The sequence below is a fragment of the Elgaria multicarinata genome, chromosome 6, assembly GCF_023053635.1.
Source record: "Elgaria multicarinata webbii isolate HBS135686 ecotype San Diego chromosome 6, rElgMul1.1.pri, whole genome shotgun sequence".
Lineage (NCBI taxonomy): Eukaryota > Metazoa > Chordata > Lepidosauria > Squamata > Anguidae > Elgaria > Elgaria multicarinata.
In genome coordinates, this window is record NC_086176.1 from 93,477,854 (window position 1) to 93,497,491 (window position 19,638).

Sequence of the window (19,638 nt, forward strand, 5' to 3'; positions counted from 1 at the left end):
TCTTCTGTAGCTGCATATGATGCACTGCTCGTCTGGCTTTTAGATAACAACTGAAAGAACGGTGCCCTTTAGAAAACGACAATGTCCTGTTTCTTTCATTTACTTGTCCTAGACGTCTTGGAGCTCTGGCTCTATTGCAGAGGGCAGCGTGATCTGTTTTCTAAAGCCCATGCCTTTGGCAAATTCTTGTTTTTCTGCAGTCAACATACAATAGTAATCTTAATGCGCAGCACTGTGTGTGAATAAACATATATATAAAATACCCTAGGCTCAAGACTGTAAAAATATTGTGTGGGTTTTTCCTCAAGGCTTAGGCGACAGAAAGGGCTTAGTCACAGAAGTGGATAACCACCGTATAGAGTGGAAAACTGGGGTCTCCTCAGAGAAGGAAGTGCTCTGTGGTACATGCGCTACGTAACAACATAATCTGGCTCTGGTTCTCATCAGTATTTTATTTGCAATATGCCCTACTGTGGGCAGTAGTTGTAGAAGTATTTTTTCTTCTTTGTGGTTTCTGTGCATCACACATATGAGCTCTGCGCTGAGCCTAACTTTGGGAAACTTCTGTAGCTGAGATCGTTTTGGCGGGAACCTTTCCCCACCATCCTACTGCACACGCTCTATCAGGTTCCCGCTTTCCCTTCAGTTCCATTTCGACCGCCTGGTTGGTGCCTCATGGAAACTTTGTTTGTTGGAACTGCATCCCTTTTCTTGAATTAGCTGTGATTTCTCTTCTAAATATTTACCTCTCTAGACTGTAGTTTTTTCTTCTTTCTGTCTAGTCAATAAGGCTCGCGGTATGGTCCACGGGGCCTCTGCTTCAACTCGTCATCACCTATGGCAGAGAAAGCATTATTTAAGAACTGCTCTCGCTGTGGGAGTAAACTGACAGACATTCATTGTGCCTGTTGTGTCTCGGAGAATCCCATATAGTTGAGGCCTGCTCACACTGTATGAGCCTATTCAAGCAGGCTCATAGGAACCATTTGGACAGATTGAGAGCCATTCTTTGGAAGAGAGCACTGGAGGCTATTGATATAGCCAGTTCTCATTTGACATCCATGCCTGCGCCAGCAGCCTCAACTGGGGACCATCCGGCTTTTCCCACAAGCCAGTTGGATCCTCCGATGCCTGGATGTTCCTTAGCCATCAATACGGCCAAGAAACTGTCCAAGAAAGCTAAAGCGCACATGCCTACTTCAGATGCTCAAAAGAAGAAAAAGAAATCTAAAGACCCTAGACCGACTGCCCCACCATTTATGGTGTCGACGGCTTAGTCACTGAAGTGTACAGTTGCTGTAGAGTGAAAAACTGGGGTCTCCTCAAAGGAGGAAGTGCTCCGAGGTACATAAGCTACGTAATAACTTAATCTGGCTCAGCTTCTTATCAGTATTTTATTTGCAATATGCCCTACTGTGGGCAATAGTTGTGAAAGTATTTTTTAAAAAACAACAACCCAGTTCTTTCCTACTTAAAGAGATTAATATTACAGGCACAGGAAATCTTTCTCCCACCTGCTAAACTCCGCTGAAGGACACATTTGGACTTGTATTTAGGGCTGCTGTTGAACCTCTTTAAACCCCCTTATTTAAAATCCTCTAAATCGGCATATACTTCAGTGAACTTGAGTTTTGAGAAAGTCTAATCTCTTACTTTATTTGGGGCCTCATAATCCCACCTGTATAACCCAGAAACATTGGGCATTGCACTGCACTGACTGGTGAATTAGATTAGACCAGAGTTTACATCACATATCTCTGGCTTAGCATGGTATTTACAAGGGTGTTTTTTTACTGAGGAGAAAAAACTATTTTTTATCACCCCAGAAAGTTGTGTGTTTTGTTTTTCTCATTTGGAAACATCAAATTAGTCCCAGTTCCAGGTTTTGTATTTCAACCTATGCCACATTGCTATGGATTACAGTTAGTTCAGTTTTATTTTCTTATTCAGATTTGTTAATGGATCTATTGGGTTATGTGTAGATTAAAAATGAAACAAATTTATGCCATTTACATGCTAAGCACTTACTATCTAAGCGTATAATAGGCCAAATGGACAATTATACGCTTAGATAATTGGCATATGGTGTAAATTTGGTACTTTTTATGAAAATGTGCAGGATTTTTGTGAAAGGTTGAGCTATGCTGCTACACTATGATTTTTGAAACTGGAAATTTCTTTTTGTGGTTTAGCTTATATTGCTAAACAATGTACTCAGATCCTAAGTTTCTTTTTTAAACATGAGATAGTTTGAAAGACTGCTGTGATGAGATTGCTGAGTAGCAGAGGGCTTGCTACTGCTGAAAGGGCATCTCATCATGTTGCTCCATCTGTCACGCACTTCTAGTACATAATCAAAGGACTCTACATTTTCTTCAGGCTGTTTCACACATGATGATGGCTATGTGATATCTCTATGCGGGTATGAAATGGCTGCTTGGGTCCAGGCTTGGCTATGCTCACAAGGAGATGTTGCGTGCTTGAATTGGCTCTTCCACGTGCATGGTGTACGTCAAGTTATCAGTGGTTCTTTTTCAAACAGAGGCAGGGGTTGCAGAAGTCTGTAAATATGTTTGTTTGTTTTTAAATACAGTGTACTAGCCCATTAAGGCTGGAATTCTCTACCCACTTACCTGGGGAATAAGTCCCATTGAACTCAGTGAGATTTACTTCTAAGTAGCTATGCATAGTGTTGTGTAAGTGTTGGTTTTTTGGTGTGTGTGTTTTAGCTTGGTTTCTATGGTTCTATGAGTTTTCTATTAACACTCCTCTAGTTGGTTGTAGTTGGCGGTTGTAGAATATTTATCAATACATCTCCGTTACTAACAAAATAGAGCTCAGTTAGCCAAGCTCCTAGCATACTTAATTCATGAATCACATTGAAGAAGCTTTTCTAGCTTAGTTGAAGATCTGTAAAAGGATGGCTTTTAGCACAGCTTTATGCTCTAGGCTATTGTTAAATAATCTGCACCCATCTTTCATCCTAACAGGAAATGACAAGGGATGCTGTATCCTCAGATTCTCCATATCTGTAATCCTCCTTGGTTTCTTGTGTTTTTTTCATCAGCGATTTGTTTTTTCTTAAAACAAAGACTAATCAGCAATCTGTTTTTCTTGACTGACTAATGTTGCCTTCAATGTTATTAGTTCTGTTTTGCTTCTATCTTTGCTCAAGGTTTCATTAAAAGTTCCATAAACAAAGTAAGTAGGTGAGGAGAGAAAGCACTTCAGTGTTTATGAACAGCAAAGATAAAGTTATAAGAGTTTGCGTGGGATGTGGTGACACTTGGGTGTTTCACAACTTTCCTAGGTGCATTGCCTGATAACTTAATATACCATGAGAAAGAGACAACCAAGTCCTTTTTTTCATCTGCTGTAATCTTTTCCTACAACAGATATGGAGTAGAGCTGGATTGCACCGGGCTCTGGAGATGACATTCCTGGTGTGATGTGCCTGCTCCAATGTGTTAAGGAAGGAGGCATAGCATCGAGTTTCAAATCTAGTAATCTTACTTCCGTTGTCAGTTTGAAATCCTAAATTCTTCTTCTTGGTCTCTGTATATCACACATACGGGTTCTGTGCCTGCAGAGAACCCTTGTTGGAACGTTGTAGAGCTGAGATGTTTTAGCTGGAAGACCACTCTACCCCTCTCTTGTGCAAAACCCATATGTGTGACAGCACAGATGACCACTTGAAGAACTACAGTTACAGGTAAGCAACCCGTCCTTTGCTCCTCTGTGATTGGCTTGTATAGAGGAAAAGCCCTTGAATATCAGACTTAGGGCAAGAGATCACGTTGTGCTCCCCGTTCCCCTCCAAATATTTTGGACTACAACTGCCAGTGTGCCACTGGGATATAATGGGAGTTGTAATCCAACAATTTGGAGGGCACCAGGTTCAGAAGCTGCACTAAAGTATTGCAGGGCATAATCACCCAAGATTGTCCTTAGATGGGGTGGGTGGAGGTGTTGTTTTACTCAAAGCCATTTGCAAAGCCATACTAGCTTCTTCTTTTTAGTGAGATGCCCTAAAGATACCATTATTATGGTTTTAACTTTTGTGAACCGCCCAGAGAGCTTCGGCTATTGGGCAGTATAAAAATGTAATAAATAAATAAATAAATAAATAAATTTTCTGTGGGAGCCCATTGTATGCTGCCTGCTCCCCGCTCTATAAATGTTATGTGGAGAATGGGATATCATGACTTAAAATCATGTGTTTCATTGCCCAGACTGGTTGGCAGTATTAAGGAAGGAGAACTAAAATATGGCATTTTCAAAATGAATGTTAGCATCCACAAGTGACCACAAATCAGTATGTTTGATTTTGGAAGGGAACTTCATTTCTTCATCCTTGTTTTAAGAGGATTGATATTTAAGGCTTGTGTTTGAGTGCAGTTTTTAAACCAGTCCATCTTAATTTAATTCCACCTACACTTTTTTCATCCAGTCCAAAGAACAAATGGTTATCATCTCATCTTGCAGACACATCTCAAGTTACAAATGTGAGCAGTAGATACTTTTTCATAGAAAAATTTGCCTGCTTGTATGTGTAGTGTGGAAACTAATGTTCAGCTTCAGTCATCAGCTTACAAAGTTATCTGAGGCTCTGCTATAACTGCAGGGCCCTGTTCTGTTTAGTGAATGTAAGTGACAAGTTGAGGCGTTCTCAAAAATGCAGTTTATTGTCCCATAGCTATATTTACTGTCTGAGGCTAACTACAATAACAAATCAACTGTAGTGATTAAGCTAAGAAATATTGTGCTGAATAAACACAGGTGCAGATCTGTTAAATAGGACGGTGGAACCTTTACACAACTACATTTAATGTTTGAAATCTGTTCTCTAAAGCGCCATAAATTGCAGCAGCAAGTTCCTGAAGTATCCTTACCACCTTGGGCTCCTGATGCGTTAAGGATTTATTTGTGTACTGAAATCTTATAAAAACCTTTTTTTAAATAATATTTGAAGGCAAAATAATATGTCTCATTGGAAGAAATTAGGTTACCTGTTGTTTATGACAAATAACGATGTAGACCTTGCAAAGAGATACCAGGCTTTGAAGCAGGCCCTAAAGACGTATTTATTTACCTTGGCCTATCTTTTGGGGCTTTTGTGGGTGCTCTTTTGTACATGATGTTATCTGGGTTTAATTGGTAATCTTGATTTTATCATAACTTCGTTGTGTTTTGTGATTTGAAATTTTGTATGCTGCCTTGGGAGGGTTTTCCCTAAAAGGCGGCTTATAGATATTTTAAATAAATAAATAAATAAATAAATAAATAACTCATCTGTAAGCACAACTGAATCATTTTGCTGGCTGCTTATTAATGCAGCTGTTATTCAGTTTCTTGGGTTTGAGTCCTGCCTTTCTGTATGAAAGGAAGATACGAAGCTGGTCCACAGTTATTCTCACGTAGGGGCTTGAAAGGAACATATCAAAAGATTAAAGTGGGAGAGCATTAGGAATTGCAGTCACATTGATCTGGTTTGTACGTAACTATAAACCATGGGTTGTCTGGGCTGTGCAGCAGCAAGTAAATATTCTGCCTCCCACCTTCTTGCTGCCTCCACATTGTATCCAGTTTAGCAAACAACCCAGGAATATCCGCTGCCTGGGTTTGTTTGCTGTGATGTCTGAATCTGGCACTCTGGGTTGTTGAGGGGGGGAACAACTCAGAGTTTGTTGTTGAGTTAAAACTCTGGCTGCTTCTCCCTCAAAACCCCAGAGTGCTAGGTTCAGACAGAGCAGCAAATAACTCTGAGGCCATCAGAAGGAAAGTCAGCAGCTGTCGGGCTCTTCTCCATCATGCCTGGATCCAGATCCAGCTGAGAGCCCCCTTCCCTCCTGCTACCAACTGGCACTACTGAAGCCATCAGAGGGAAAGGAAGCAGCAGTCAGGCATCCCTCCATCATGCTGGAACTGTATGAGGCTACTAGAGGGAGAGGAAGCGGCATCCCTTCCACTATGTCCATGACCTGCTGAACTTTGCAACTAAAAATCTAGTGTCTAAATTTGCTTTCGCCCACCCTCCTTCCCAATCCCTTCTCCTTTTGTGTCATGTTTTTAGATTGTAAGCCTGTGGGCAGGAACTGTTTTAAGAAATATCTTTGTAAGCTGCCTTGGGAGCCTTTTTGGCTAAAGGGTGGGATAAAAATGTTACTATTGTTATCATTATCATTATTATTAGTAGTATTAGTATTAGTATTAATCTCAGGAACCTGGGTTGTTTGCTAAACGGATGCAGAACAGAAGTGGCAAACGGGCAGGAAGGAGAGCGCTTGCTCACTGTCATGCAGCCCTGACAAACTATAGGTTAATTAACCTGTGGTTGATTGTTACTTACGAACCAGGTCATTGTGTGACTTAACAACACTGAAGAGGGTATTCAAAAGAGGCAAGAAATGCGTCTCTCGCCGATTGTTGGCTCATTGCAAAGTCGTATAATTCAACAAGTGGAGGAATGGGTTTTGTGCGAAGCTATCCATGTGATAGTGACTGTGGAAGAAATGGCTTAGTGGCCATAAACAAGTAAGAAATGTGTAGGCTGGGCAATAATCTAGTAAAAAATATGCAATCTGGGCCTGCCCTCTTTCAGGAGAGTAATGTCTTTGCCCTTTGAGATCATACTCTTAGGCTCAAGTGGTGGTAGAAAACTTTCTGCCAAAGTTTTCTTTGTGCGACATAATGAAATAACATATTTGGGGAACAACTAGATGACCCTTTTGATATGGTGATATGGTAAAAACAGGATGTAGATGAGTCTGAATTCAACAGTAGTAATCCTCATCTAGTGTAGTAATCCCTTTGAAAACTTTTACCGAAGTTAGTCTTCCATGTTTTGTCAGATTTTTTCCCCCACTAAAAGATCTCTTGTTCTTCATAACAAATCTGAGTGATCTTTTCTTCCTTATACTCTCTCTGACAGTGTTTTCGAGCGCTTTGCTGCAAAGGACCTCCACCACCGCGACCAGAGTATGACTTGGTTTGCATAGGTCTCACTGGCTCTGGAAAGACTAGTCTATTGTCACAGCTGTGTAGTGAAAATAGAGAAAATATAGTGTCAACAACAGGTAAGCGAATGTTCTAAATTACTTCTTAAACTAGCTATAGTTTAATTCTGGCAATTCTGGCAAACGGCTATGGTTTATTTCAGGTCCAATAAAAGGATGCTTTTAAATTATGTTCAACTTCAATTATGCTTGGCTTTTTCTTTAATTAAGAAATAATAAATCAGATGTGAAGCTTCAGTGATTAAATACAGGCTGCTGATATTAACTATATCCACTTTTCATACCTCAGCCTTTTAAAGCATATGACATAAATAACATGTCAAATAAATTAGCTGTCTATTATTTTATCCTCATTTTTCTACTAACCATCTCTCCTATTCCACTGATTTGATTTGCATGTAACACTTGTAAATTTAGTCTTTTTTCAACTTCAGAACCTACACCAAATGGGTCTGGAACACCCTGGTGGGTAACCAGTGCTAATCCAAACAAACGTTTAATCCCAACTGACAAGCATCACCACAGAACATGATTGTAAATAAGAATCTATTTATTTTAGATAATCAAAAAATTAAACAAGCGATAGCATGATGGTTGTATAAGAGTAAAATCTCTCAGTGGTTACAAGAACAGAGAATGCAACAAAAATATAAGATTAGTTAAAAGAATTGCAGTTGCCAAAGCTGGCATTACAAATTTAGCTAATAAGGTAACGGCATGAGCTCCTAACATTGTTATGACTTCTCTTTATCCACTCCTGTTTACTACTTGCCATTTAAAGCTAAACTAAAACATACTTATTAACTCTCCCTTTTCCTCCTCCTGTACATTACTTGGATATAAAAGCTAAGCTAAAGCATTGCTAAGTTCCTCTAGGCATGTGAAGAATAAAAGTAGATGTGAAAGAGAAAATCCAAGACTTGGAAATAATTCTAAGTTCTATCTTTAGAAATAACTCCAAGTCTCAAGCTCAGGAATATTCTAAATCTTAAAGTCTAGAAATATTCTAAGTCCCAATTTCAGAAAATATCATAAGTCCCAAAGTCTAAAAGCTTGAAGAGATTCATAGTTACCCAGATGCTTGTGTCTGTTAAGCCAAAATTCAGAGGTGAAATAGAAGAAATGGGTGGGAATCACGCTCTGCAGCTTTTGCTACTTGTGCTTTTATATAGGGGTGTGCACGGACCCCCCGCTCCCGCTTCTCTTCCAGATCCGCGATTTGCGGATCGGGCCACTCCGCTCCACCCCCGCTCCGCCCATGTCCGCTCCGCTCCGCTGCGGAGCTCCGGATCCGGATCGGAGCTCCGTTTCCCCCCCCCATAGGCTTGCATTGAAAGCTAAAAAAGTATACAACTTTTTTTCTGTTAAAGTTAGAAACCTCAAGTTTGGCACCTTGACACCTCATGGACGTATACACACGCACGCCAAGTTTCAAGCCAATCCCATCATCCCCTGATTTTTGGGGAATTTTTGAAAATCGGGCACCCCATTCACACCCCTTTTGATAGCTCCGTCAATTTGCATGTTAGAAACCTCAAACTCGGCACCATGATAGCTTATCCAGGGATACACATGCACGCCAAGACTCAAGGCAATCCCATCATCCTCTGATTTTTGGCGGGGCTCTAACCTTTTAACTCACCCCAAGTCAAGTCCCATTTTACAACTATGTCAATTTGCATGTCAGAAACCTCACCTTTGGTCCCATGACAGCTTACCCATGTGTCCACATGGGCGCCAAGTTTCAAGCCAATCCCATCATCCCCGGATTTTTGGGGAATTTATGAAAGTTGGACACCCCAGTATCTGCAGACAGCTCAATGGACCCATTTCAAAGGAAATCTCAACATGCCATGAATTGGGGAGTGGAGATAAACCTAAATATGAATCTTCTTCCACACTTGAAAAATTGATTTGGAACTTGAGCACAGGAAGGACTTCTCCCCTGAGTCAAAGCAAGACACACAAAAACCAAACCATCCCTGCGAGGTGGGCAGGGGAGGAGGGAGGGAAGGCAGGCAGGCAGCAGACATTTCTGGGGGCACAAGGAAGTGAGCCAAGGATAGTTTCAAAGCCAGTAATGCATATAAAATGGAATAAATAAATAAATAAATAAATAATCAAAGGAGAGGTGGAATTAAAAGCAGCAGTGTTGCTGAATAAACAAGAAGATTTTTTTTTAAAAGGCTATATCTGTCTTTTACCAGTAAGAGGGGAGTGGACGTGCCCAAGAGGAGGGGGAATCATCTGCCAATTTGACTGGTCCTGTCTAGGTACCAGTCTTTAAGAAGCAAACGATCACTTCAACTCATGATAGGCATTCACTCCAGTGATTTACCTTTGGAGGGCTCTGATGGCCCTCCAAGGACAGGAGAGTGCACAGGGCACGTCCTTGCCCTAGGGGAGCTCATCCCCTTGAACCACATATATTCAGTTGTTCCCCAAAGTTAGGGTGGGTAGCAGTGCTGTGCTTTTTCTATCTCTTATTATTGGCTTAGTATATGATTTCAGGTTGTGTTTGTGCATTTGGTGGGGCTACTGTTTTAAAAAACATTGGGAAAAGTCCGTTCAGACTAAGAAAGAGAAGTTCCCAGTATCCCAAGTATCCCGTTTTGCCTATCCCCTCCTCCAACTTTGGGATCATGTGATCATGACCAGGAGTTGACTCTGCCCCTCAGCCCTTCGAAAAAGGTATTTTCCCGCTGTTTTACCCGATTTTTCCAAAAATTCTAGTGAGCGAACCGCAGCACACAGAGAGCTGAGAGTAGGCTCAAAATGACCCCCAGCCATGACTCTCTAAGCACAAGAAGTTTCAGAAAGATAGCTTAAAAAACAACACAGTTATCCCCTATTCTTTTCCGCAATGCAATCCTATGGGCGAAATTTTTCAAAATGGTGATTGGATCGGTCCGCGAAAAGAGAAGCGCTCTGCGTATGGACGCTTCTCTTCACCGTGCTTCTACGGGTCCCCGGTCCGCTTCTACTCCGCCTCTGGGCAAGGCAGAGCAGGCCCATTCGCTTCTGATTCTCCACTTCTATTCGGAGCGGAGCACATCCCTACTTTTATACACTTGTTCTGGACAAAGGTAGGGCCCTAAACCATCTTCCAATCATAAATGGTATGAATAAGTGATTATACCACCCATTCATCCATCAGAAGTTAAGGGTCTCCCACTTCCCAACATCTCACATGTTATACCCATGTGTTTTGGGGAACATCTCTGGTATTACTATTAACGGGTTAATTTGAAGTTCACTAAAACATAACTGCCATATGGGCGTATTAGCTTGATTGACTTATTTCTGTCTGATACATCTTCTTTGAACTCCCATTCATCTTCGGACATATTTGGTCATATCTGCCTGAACACCTCCTCCCAATTGTCACGTGTGCTCAGGGCTATGATTTTCCCCGCCCAACTAGCGTCGAGTAAGGACATTCTCTTATCAGCAGGTTTACACCACAAGACATCAAAACAGTACTTTTCCTTCTAGTAGGCATCTGAGCATGCTCAATTCTCTCATTCAGCTTGCATACACACTCTGCCAGCACACTGTGGCCCTGAATGAGCTCTGTGAAGCCGCTTGTAAAGTCAAATGTGTTTTTTTTCTTCTTCTTCAAAGACGGTCCTGCAAGTCTTAGCTAGAGTCTTTGTTAATGGCATAAAATCAATTAGCATATAATCAAAACTTCAAGGTCTTTATGCCCATGACTCAGGGGTCTGGAATATACATCCAGGTGTCTTTCAGATATCAGTCTGGGGTCTTTTAGGGAGGCTTGTTGTAAATCTCCCCCAAAGCTTTACTCAGGTCATTCCATCATCCCAGATCAAATTAGCCAGATTTTGTCTGAAGTAGCTTTTTTTGTGCAGCATAATTAAACTCATTAAGCACCAGATTAACAACACTAAGCCACACTGTGGGTAAATTTACCTGTAGGGCTTCATGGTGTGTGCAGGCCACCATTTTGAATATGAAAGTGGCAGCCTGACATACCATTGCTTCATGTGTCATACAAACACTGGCGGTAAACCATCAGATGACCCAAGAACAATCCATGAGGAGACTTTCCATCTTACCTCTTAAGTCTTCTTCATACCACTTTTGTGGAATGTGTAATACAGCAGTGACCAAAAACGAAAGGCCGCAATTATCAAAATATGATCACAATTGGTCATGTCCCAGAGAAGATGCAATAACTCAGGGTCAAATCTATAACACTTAGATAAATTTAGGGTATTAAGTAATTAATTAAAAAAAAAGAATATAATAAATAGTTGCACCTGTAGAAGATTTTTTTTCATAGAGTTTTTTTTTAACCTAAAAGTCATCAGTCCTCTAACAATTTTTGACCCCATTCAGACGACACGCTAAACCATGCTACTTAACCACAAAATGGTTAACAGAATCCTTAACTGTGGTTTACGGTGTTGTCTGACACACGTTTTTCCTGACCATCTTACCCGTTTACCACATTGTGGTTATGCTCACTAACCACGTTATGCAATGTGGTTAGCAGCACTAACCATGGCTAAAAGTGTCGTCTGACATGTGTCTGTGGTTAAGGGGCCGTGGTTAAGGATTTAAGGCATAGATCTTCCAGTACAGAGTTGCCTAACTAGGTGGGGCCACTCTAGCCAGAGGGCTCTATGGTTCTTCTGGACTGCTGATTGATACTCTTGCTGCTGCCATTTCATGTTTTGCATTAGTTTTTGGAGCGATTTTTGCTCTTCTTAGCAGAGCATGCTTACAGCAGAGCTTTTTAAATACCCGCTTGCAATTTTCCCATATGAAGCATCCATTTCTCCTAACTCGTTAAAGTGCCATTATACCTCTCAGGTTCTGATTACTGTGGCAGCAGTGCCTGATGACGCAGCTAGCGCAACCGTCCTGGAAGGCTTCCTCTTCCCCTGCGATGACTGTAGAGGTATAGCAGGCATGGCGATGCAAAATGGAGCGATGCATGCATGTAATTGCTGATTTCATTGGTGCCTGCTCTAAAATGATGGCTGTAACTGCCAGGGCTCCTAGCGCTAGGGCTGCTGGAATACAGGGTGGATCAGTTGGAGGAATCAAGTGCTCCACTAACCACTTTGTGATTAGCGTGTGGTTAAGGAAAACTTAACCACAAAAGGGTTAAAAGTGTTGTCTGCAAGCATTCTGCATGTGGTTAGCATTAACCACAGATGAACATGGTTAAGCTAACCACAAAGCCCAGAGTGTCCTCTGAACCAGGCCGATATCTAAACAGCTGTTATAGAAGAATAAAAAATAATAATTACCTGTAGAAGAGATGTTAAAAGTTTGTGATTTCTGAGGGATCAGCTATAGGAGCACTGGAAGTATGTGAAAATTAGTCCAGAGATAAGAGCCAGCAGTGTGGTTTCCTGCAAACTTGTTTCTACCTTTTTTCCATATATGAGCAATGAAATTGTCCCAAAAAAGGTCTGCAAACATGCTTGGCCCTAAAACTGGCATCTCCAATGTGGTGCCCATGGACAGCTCTCTTGTGACCCACCATATTTCCCACCCCTCTTGCTTTTCTTTGTCTCAGTGTTTTTTTAAATTTATTATTTTGTAACCGGAAAGCTGGCATACTGCAGTGCAAAGTACTGCCCCCAGAACTATCTTTACTTGTTTTCAAAAGGGTTTTGCGTTTTAGACCTCCGACCCTGCCTCTGCCTTATACTTAAGCTCCTGAGCAAGTTATTTTTCTTTTAGTCTCACCAGTTTGCCTTCTGGTAAATGAATGTTTTGTGATCAAACATGGTGGCCATTTTATGAATAGGAAAAGCCCATCCCTATGGCAGCCATTTTATGAGAGCACCCACAGCACTCAAAATTCTAGATGCGCCCACCAACCTTAAAGAAGTTGGTGGGCACATCTAGCAACCCAATGCTAAAGGTAGCCTATATTATAGATGATGGTAGGAATTCAGGAATTGTTACAGTTTGGCTCCAATCCTGAGCACTGATTAGTGTTGACGAAGAGAAAGGGATATGGGGAAGTAATATTTACCAGATTCTCCTCGTGTGGCGCAGAGTGGTAAGCGGCAGTTACTGCAGCCGAGACTCTCCCCACAGCCTGAGTTCGATCCCAGTGGAAGCTGGTTCTTAGGCAGCCGGCTCAGGTCGACTCAGCCTTCCATCCTTCCGATGTCGGTAAAATGAGTACCCAGCTAACTGGGGGAAATGTAACTGCGACTGGGGAAGGCAATGGCAAACCACCCCACTACAAAGTCTGCCAAGAAAACGTCAGCGAAAGCAGGCGTCCCTCTAGGAGTCAGCAATGACTCAAGTGCTTGCACGAGAGGTTCCTTTCCTTTTTCCTCCTCTTACAATTGTGGGAAAGATACCTGTGTTGAGGTTTGCTACATCAAACTGCCTTACCTTCAGGAACTGTTTCAGCCTTTTTTGGGGCAGCCATTTCCTTTCCAGGTTGGCATGCCTTCTATACTTTATCTTCTGCCACAGGCCTTCACAAGTAAAGATGGACATGTTTCCAGATTTAAGAGTGGAGTGTGCCTCCAATTAATCCTTAAAAACATTGTGTCTGAGGTATCACTGATAATATGTAATGATCAATCTTTCTAGGGTTTGGGAGGTTCTGAATATTACATTTAGTTATCTTTTCCCCCCCAATCCTCCATTATAGAGAGATAAAGTTGATTTCCCAGCATGGTATGAACTGAAAGAATGCAGAGAGATAAATAAAATTGTAAAGGAGCTGATTTAAAATAGACGAATTTTCCATCTGTTTTTTGAACTTGCTTGCTAGAGTAACTTACGTTCTGGGGCAAAGATACACTTTTTCAAACCTTATTCTATTTTTTTTGGTGGATGTAACAACGTGCAAGGTTGCTCTTTAAAATAATTATTTTTAAAATCCCCCCCATTCTATTAAAATTATGCAAAATGTATTTACCCAGTTTTGTTTTATATAGCCATGTTCCATGTTTTTGAATGATTCTAAATGTTTTTGGCAGCAAAATGCATGCCAAAGGAATGGAAGAAAGGGCAGGGCCTGGGATTAGGGAAGGGATTAGTGAGAAGATAACTTTTGAAACCTTGCCCATGCACTTTAAGCATCCAAATTGTTGAAGGTGCAAACCAGAGAGGAGTACTACTACTATTAACAAATGTACTGCTTTGGATAGTCTCTCTCCTGAACAAGTTACTGACTTTTATTTATTTATTTCTAATTTCAGGTTTTAGCATAAAAGCAGTACCATTCCAGAATGCCATCTTGAATGTAAAAGAGCTTGGAGGTATGGCAATGTTCATCAGCTTGATATTTTACAGGCAACTTTCTATTTCCTTTATTTCTCTGTTTATGATAATAAATAACGTTTAATGCTTATCAACTACGTACAACCACTGGACCAGCCTTCCCCAACTTGACCAAGCTGATTGGGGATGATAGAAGTTCTAGTCCAATACATCTAGAGAGCACTAGCTTGGGGAAAGTTATGCTAGGCATGGTCCCTGCTTGAAAAGTTGTAATCTAAGGTCAGTGTATGTAGATGAAGCAGTGTGAATGACTTACGGTACGGGCCTGAATTCCCAAAGTAAGGTGTTAGTATAGGAACAAAATACAAATGTAGAACAATTATTAACTGAGCTGGCAAAAGCCATGTGTCCATGCTGTTTCAGGAATAAGATGGAGTCATGAAAACTTACTGATCTTTCCTTGTTCCCTTGGTTATAATTTAATCCAACTTCCCTACCTGCTCATATTGGGGGGCAGGGGGTGGGGAGAAGCCCTCATTACTCATGATTAGAGCAGCAGGTGAAGCTTGTTGTCTCCAGACCTGGGAATGGACTTTGTTCTGTACCCCGCCTTGATCCAGAGGGAGAGGCGGGTAACAAATTATTATTATTATTATTATTATTATTATTATTATTATTATTATTATTATTTAGGGGGTTATAATCCTCACCATATAGGAGAGGCAAGCATGAGGAGCCCCAGAATTTTGTGTCCAAGATTAAAATCTGAACTGGAGAATAATTCTCCAATGTGCCCCCATGGGCTGTAGAGAGCTTGATACCTTTTGTTTGCAAGCCTCTATGATTCCTGTTGCAAATGGCAATTCAGCTGAAGTAGGTGGTTGTTAGGGGGATCAAATTCAGATTTATGTGAAAACCAACAGAGCTTCTTCCTGGCTTTTGGCAAAGGAGCTCAACTTATTTCAGATCCATTCCAGTGGTGGTAAGGGCTGGTACATCACTACTCCTGAGTAATCTAAACAAAAGCATGTTTTGGGGAGGAAACTAATATTGGGCTGTATGCAACTTAATGGCACAAACTATGTTTTTCTTCCTTGAAACCTTGATACTGTCATGTAAAATGAAATGTGGTGTCCATGTGTGTATATTGAGGGAAGGCTGTGGGGGAGAAATCATGCCAGCAGAGAGTTAAAAGTAGTCTTAAAGGTGTTTCAAAAGGTGTTTGTATTTGTGGACCAGGAACAGAAGACAATTAACAGAACACAGAGGACAATTTAGCATGAAGATTCTGGAGGGAGATGAAGGAACTCACAAAAACAGACAAGAAATATTTATTTAGATCTTTGCGTGCAGCTTTTATTATCCCCCCACCACAAGATAGGTAACAATTAACAGAACAAAATATAATCAAAGGAAAGCCAGAAAATATCTGTCATTAAATCAAGAGAGAACTCCTTGAATAATTTTGATCTTGGAAGGAGAGGATAGGCTATGTTGTCAAGGCCAAAACAGGCCCCATCAAGTTGATAAGCACATCACTAATAACATAACAGATTAAAATATGAAGCAAGGTGAGAATTGAAATTGAGCTTTTAATGCTATTTTTAAACATGAGTTTAATGTATTTAATCCTGTTAATGTTTTTGATCTATTTAAAATTGCTGCTTTATTTTTGTTTAATTATCATTAAAGGGGCTAACAACATCAGGAAGTACTGGAGTCGTTACTACCAAGGATCCCAAGGAGTAATATTTGTATTAGACAGTGCCTCTTCAGAAGACGATTTAGAAATTGCTAGAAATGAACTGCACTCCGCGCTTCAACATCCACAGTTATGCACTTTGCCATTTTTAATATTGGCCAATCACCAAGACAAGCCAGCAGCTCGTTCAGTACAAGAGGTATGTTTAACACAGCAGTAATCAGTATGTTCCTAGTTGTTGTTTGAGTGCTGTGATGGGAAGGATGTCATATTGTGGGGGGTGTGTGTGTGTGTGTGTGTGTGTGTGTGTGTGTGTGTCTGTGTGTATTTTGTGCGATCTGCAGGACCTTTAAGGGTTAGATGAACAGAATTCTTCTTTCACCTCATCTTGCTTAAGGGGGAAAAGATGCTTTTAGCTGCCTCTCCCATGAGTGCCTGTGTGCATTGTTGGTTTTAATCTAGGGTTTTTTTTGTTTTTGTTTTTGTCTTTTGCTATTAGTTTAATCTTGTTTTCTTTTTTGTAACAGCCTTAGCACTCTCCCTCTTCTTCCCCATTGCTTACATTTTCCAGCAGTATGCACACTTCTTTATAAAAGCTTTTATGTTTACTCCCATGCTAATGGTTAGCAGTTAAGTTGCAGTTCTTGCTCTTAACTTTTAAAAATCTAGCACAAATGTCCTACCCTATGGGGGCAAGATCGTAGTCTTACGCGTATATACATATTCCCACACCTACATACTTCTCTCATGTGCTTCTCTGTAATTGTATTAAGGAGGCATTTTAAAAAAATCTTTACAGAATTTAGGAATTCCTGTATCTTTGTTAAGAAAAGGAGGCTATTACATGTTTTTCTATTACAGAAACTTGAGGCATATGTGGTTTTAATGACATTGAATGTGATATATTCTGTTAATGTTCAGTTTGTAATGTTGGAATATATATGACATACATTGTCTTTACATTGTTACAAATTTTATATAACCTCTAATTGAGCGAAGTCTGTTTTGGCTCACATGGGTAAAAAACAGCACATTTTCAGATATTGCATAATTTGGGTCTTCTCTTACAATTAACTGGATCTAACTCTGTACATGTCTTGCTTTCAGATGCTCCTGCTAAAGTGAATTGTATTACATATATGTAATTGCTTTTATATATACCTTAAAGGTTGGGTTGATATTTATGTACTTCTAGTAGAAGTTTAATATACATTCAATGTTTACTTTTTAATGTTTGTTGTATTCTGATCTTACATGTTTTCCCATCCAAGGGATGGATCAGTTTCATACCTACTTAACTTCAGGAGTTGCACCTTAGAGTTTAGGAAAGCTACTTCAACAAGTTTAAAGAAATACTCAGTGCTATCCTATGAGCAGAAATACCCATTGAAAAGGAAGTTCAGGATCGATTGGGAGTTTCCTAAGAGCAAGATATTGAAGGTAGAATCACAAAAATCATTCCAGTGAGCAAGAAAAAATGGGAGGCATCTATAATCTCCTCCTCTTATTAAGAGCCTTGAGAGTGAGCACCAATACTTTGAATTTGGTCTGGAAAGAAATAGGCAACCAGTAGAACTTGTACTGAATTTTTGTTATGACTTCTCTGTGGCTACTATCACAGATTAATCTGCCAGCTGTATTCTGGACCAGTTGAAATTTCTGAACTGGGCATAAACTTCCATGGACTATAGATCACTTTGTTTGTGGGTACATGCACCTAATGAAGAGGGGCTATGAAAATTAAGCCACAATCAACTTGTTAGTGTTTGAACTGTCACTCTTTACAGAGGAATGACACATTACCAAAGAGTTAACAAAAATACATATATATTGTAGCTCCGTGGCAGAGCACATGCCAGAAGTCCAAAGTTAAATCCCTGGCATCTCCAGTTAGGGCTAGTAAAGACTCATGGCTGAATCCTTGGAGAAATGCTGCCTGTCAGTGTTGACAATACTGAACTTGATGGACAAATGGTCTATCTTGGCAGCTTCCTATGTATCAGAACAGCTTGTAAAAAGACTTAACTTCCTGTCAACTTCCCAGAAGCAGCAGCCTGGAGAGCACATGAGAATGAAGAGAACTTTCAGCTGAGGAGACAAATAAGGCCAAGATGTTTATTGGTTCCTAAAAGAACACTTTCGGGAATCTCATAAACCCTATTTGGCTTTTATAAAATCTTAAGCATGGATGGGGTATGAGAATACATGTGCCAGAGATTACCCTGGCCCCTACACCTCCTTGTGTCAATGGAGAAGGCTGAAGAGGAACCAGAACCATGTGCTCCATTGATTGTGTGAAACACTGTAACAGCGTCTAGCTAAACATCATTACAATTACTTTTCAGAAATTCCCCATCTACAGAGGGTGGTTGGGAATGGAAGGGAAGCTGGCAGATGCATCCCCATTTTCCATCCCTGCTTCAGATTTTATAATGCCTGAATAGGGCTCCTAATTATTTCTCCCTCCCTTCCCCAATTCCCCATATAACAGCAACCCTACATACTACTTTACATCATCATCATCATCATCATCATCATCATCATCTATTTCTTACCCGCCTCTCCAATTGGATCGAGGCGGGGAACAGCAGCAAGCATAAAATACATAAAATACAGGTTAAAAACATGTTGCTTTGACACTAGGGGAAGCTACTGCTGATTCTGTGGGGGAAAGAATCGAGTGAGAAGCCTTTGCATGCAACTGAAGGGGGTTCTTTGGCAGGTGATGTTGATTTGGGGCAGATAGATGCTTTTTGAACTGTGGTGTTGGAGGAAAATTCTGAGAGTGCCTTGGACTGCAAGAAGATCAAACCAGTCCATACTCCAGGAAATAAAGCCAGACTGCTCACTTGAGGGAATGGTATTAAAGGCAAAACTGAAGTACTTTGGCCACATAATAAGAAGACAGGATACCCTGGAGAAGAGGCTGATGCTAGGGAAAGTGGAAGGCAAAAGGAAGAGGGGCCGACCAAGGGCAAGATGGATGGATGATATTCGGGAGGTGACAGACTTGACCTTGGGGGAGCTAGGGGTGGCAACGGCCGACAGAAAGCTCTGGCGTGGGCTGGTCCATGAAGTCATGAAGAGTCAGAAGCGACTGAACGAATAAACAACATCTTGACTGAAGAAGTGTTTAAGGTATTTTGGTGCTAGGCTGTTTAGGACTGAAAGGTCAAAATTATCTTCTGCCTTTATCATAGCCACAGGGGGTGGCCTTGGGCAAATCCAGTGCCAGCGCCAGGTTTTTGAGGGCCCTTGGGCAAGACACCATCAATGGGCACCCTTCCTCAGTGAGCCTAACTTCTCAGTGTCATTTTCACCAGCTGCTGTTGCTCCTCCTTATCTTTCTCATCATTGCTCCCGCTTGCTTGCTTGACAGGTAGAGTGACCCAGTGAGCAGGTAGGCAGTTTACATCTACTGTGCTTCCTTCTTGCCACCACCGCCATTGTCTCAGCCAGAGCAAGAGGAAGGTGAAAAGGCAGGTTGCAATGATGAAGAGGAGTAACTTGAGGGGATTCTTGTAGTGGACCCCTACTGGGGGATAGACCCTCGGCAGGTACCATACCACATCTGCCCTTGATGCCAGCCATGGGCAAATCACCATTTCTCAGACATGATTAATAATGGGAATAATAGTGATCTCCTTCAGAGATAGCTGGAAGATCAATCATGAAGATTGAGAGCATTTT

General features: G+C 41.0%; 1 protein-coding gene across 4 annotated transcripts in view; it reads left to right on the forward strand.

Moving 5' to 3' along the window:
• ARL15 (ADP ribosylation factor like GTPase 15) overlaps nt 1-19,638 on the forward strand; it is a 264,752-nt gene that overhangs the window by 121,545 nt on the left and 123,569 nt on the right. For all 4 annotated transcript variants that reach the window (XR_010025555.1, XM_063128076.1, XM_063128077.1 and 1 more), the window contains 3 exons: nt 6,932-7,076; nt 14,225-14,284; nt 15,939-16,147. Coding sequence is in view for 3 of the 4 variants with exons in the window: in XM_063128076.1 (XP_062984146.1) it covers nt 6,932-7,076; nt 14,225-14,284; nt 15,939-16,147 (414 nt within the window). In the remaining variant the exon portion in view is untranslated. The remainder of the gene's footprint in view (nt 1-6,931; nt 7,077-14,224; nt 14,285-15,938; nt 16,148-19,638) is intronic.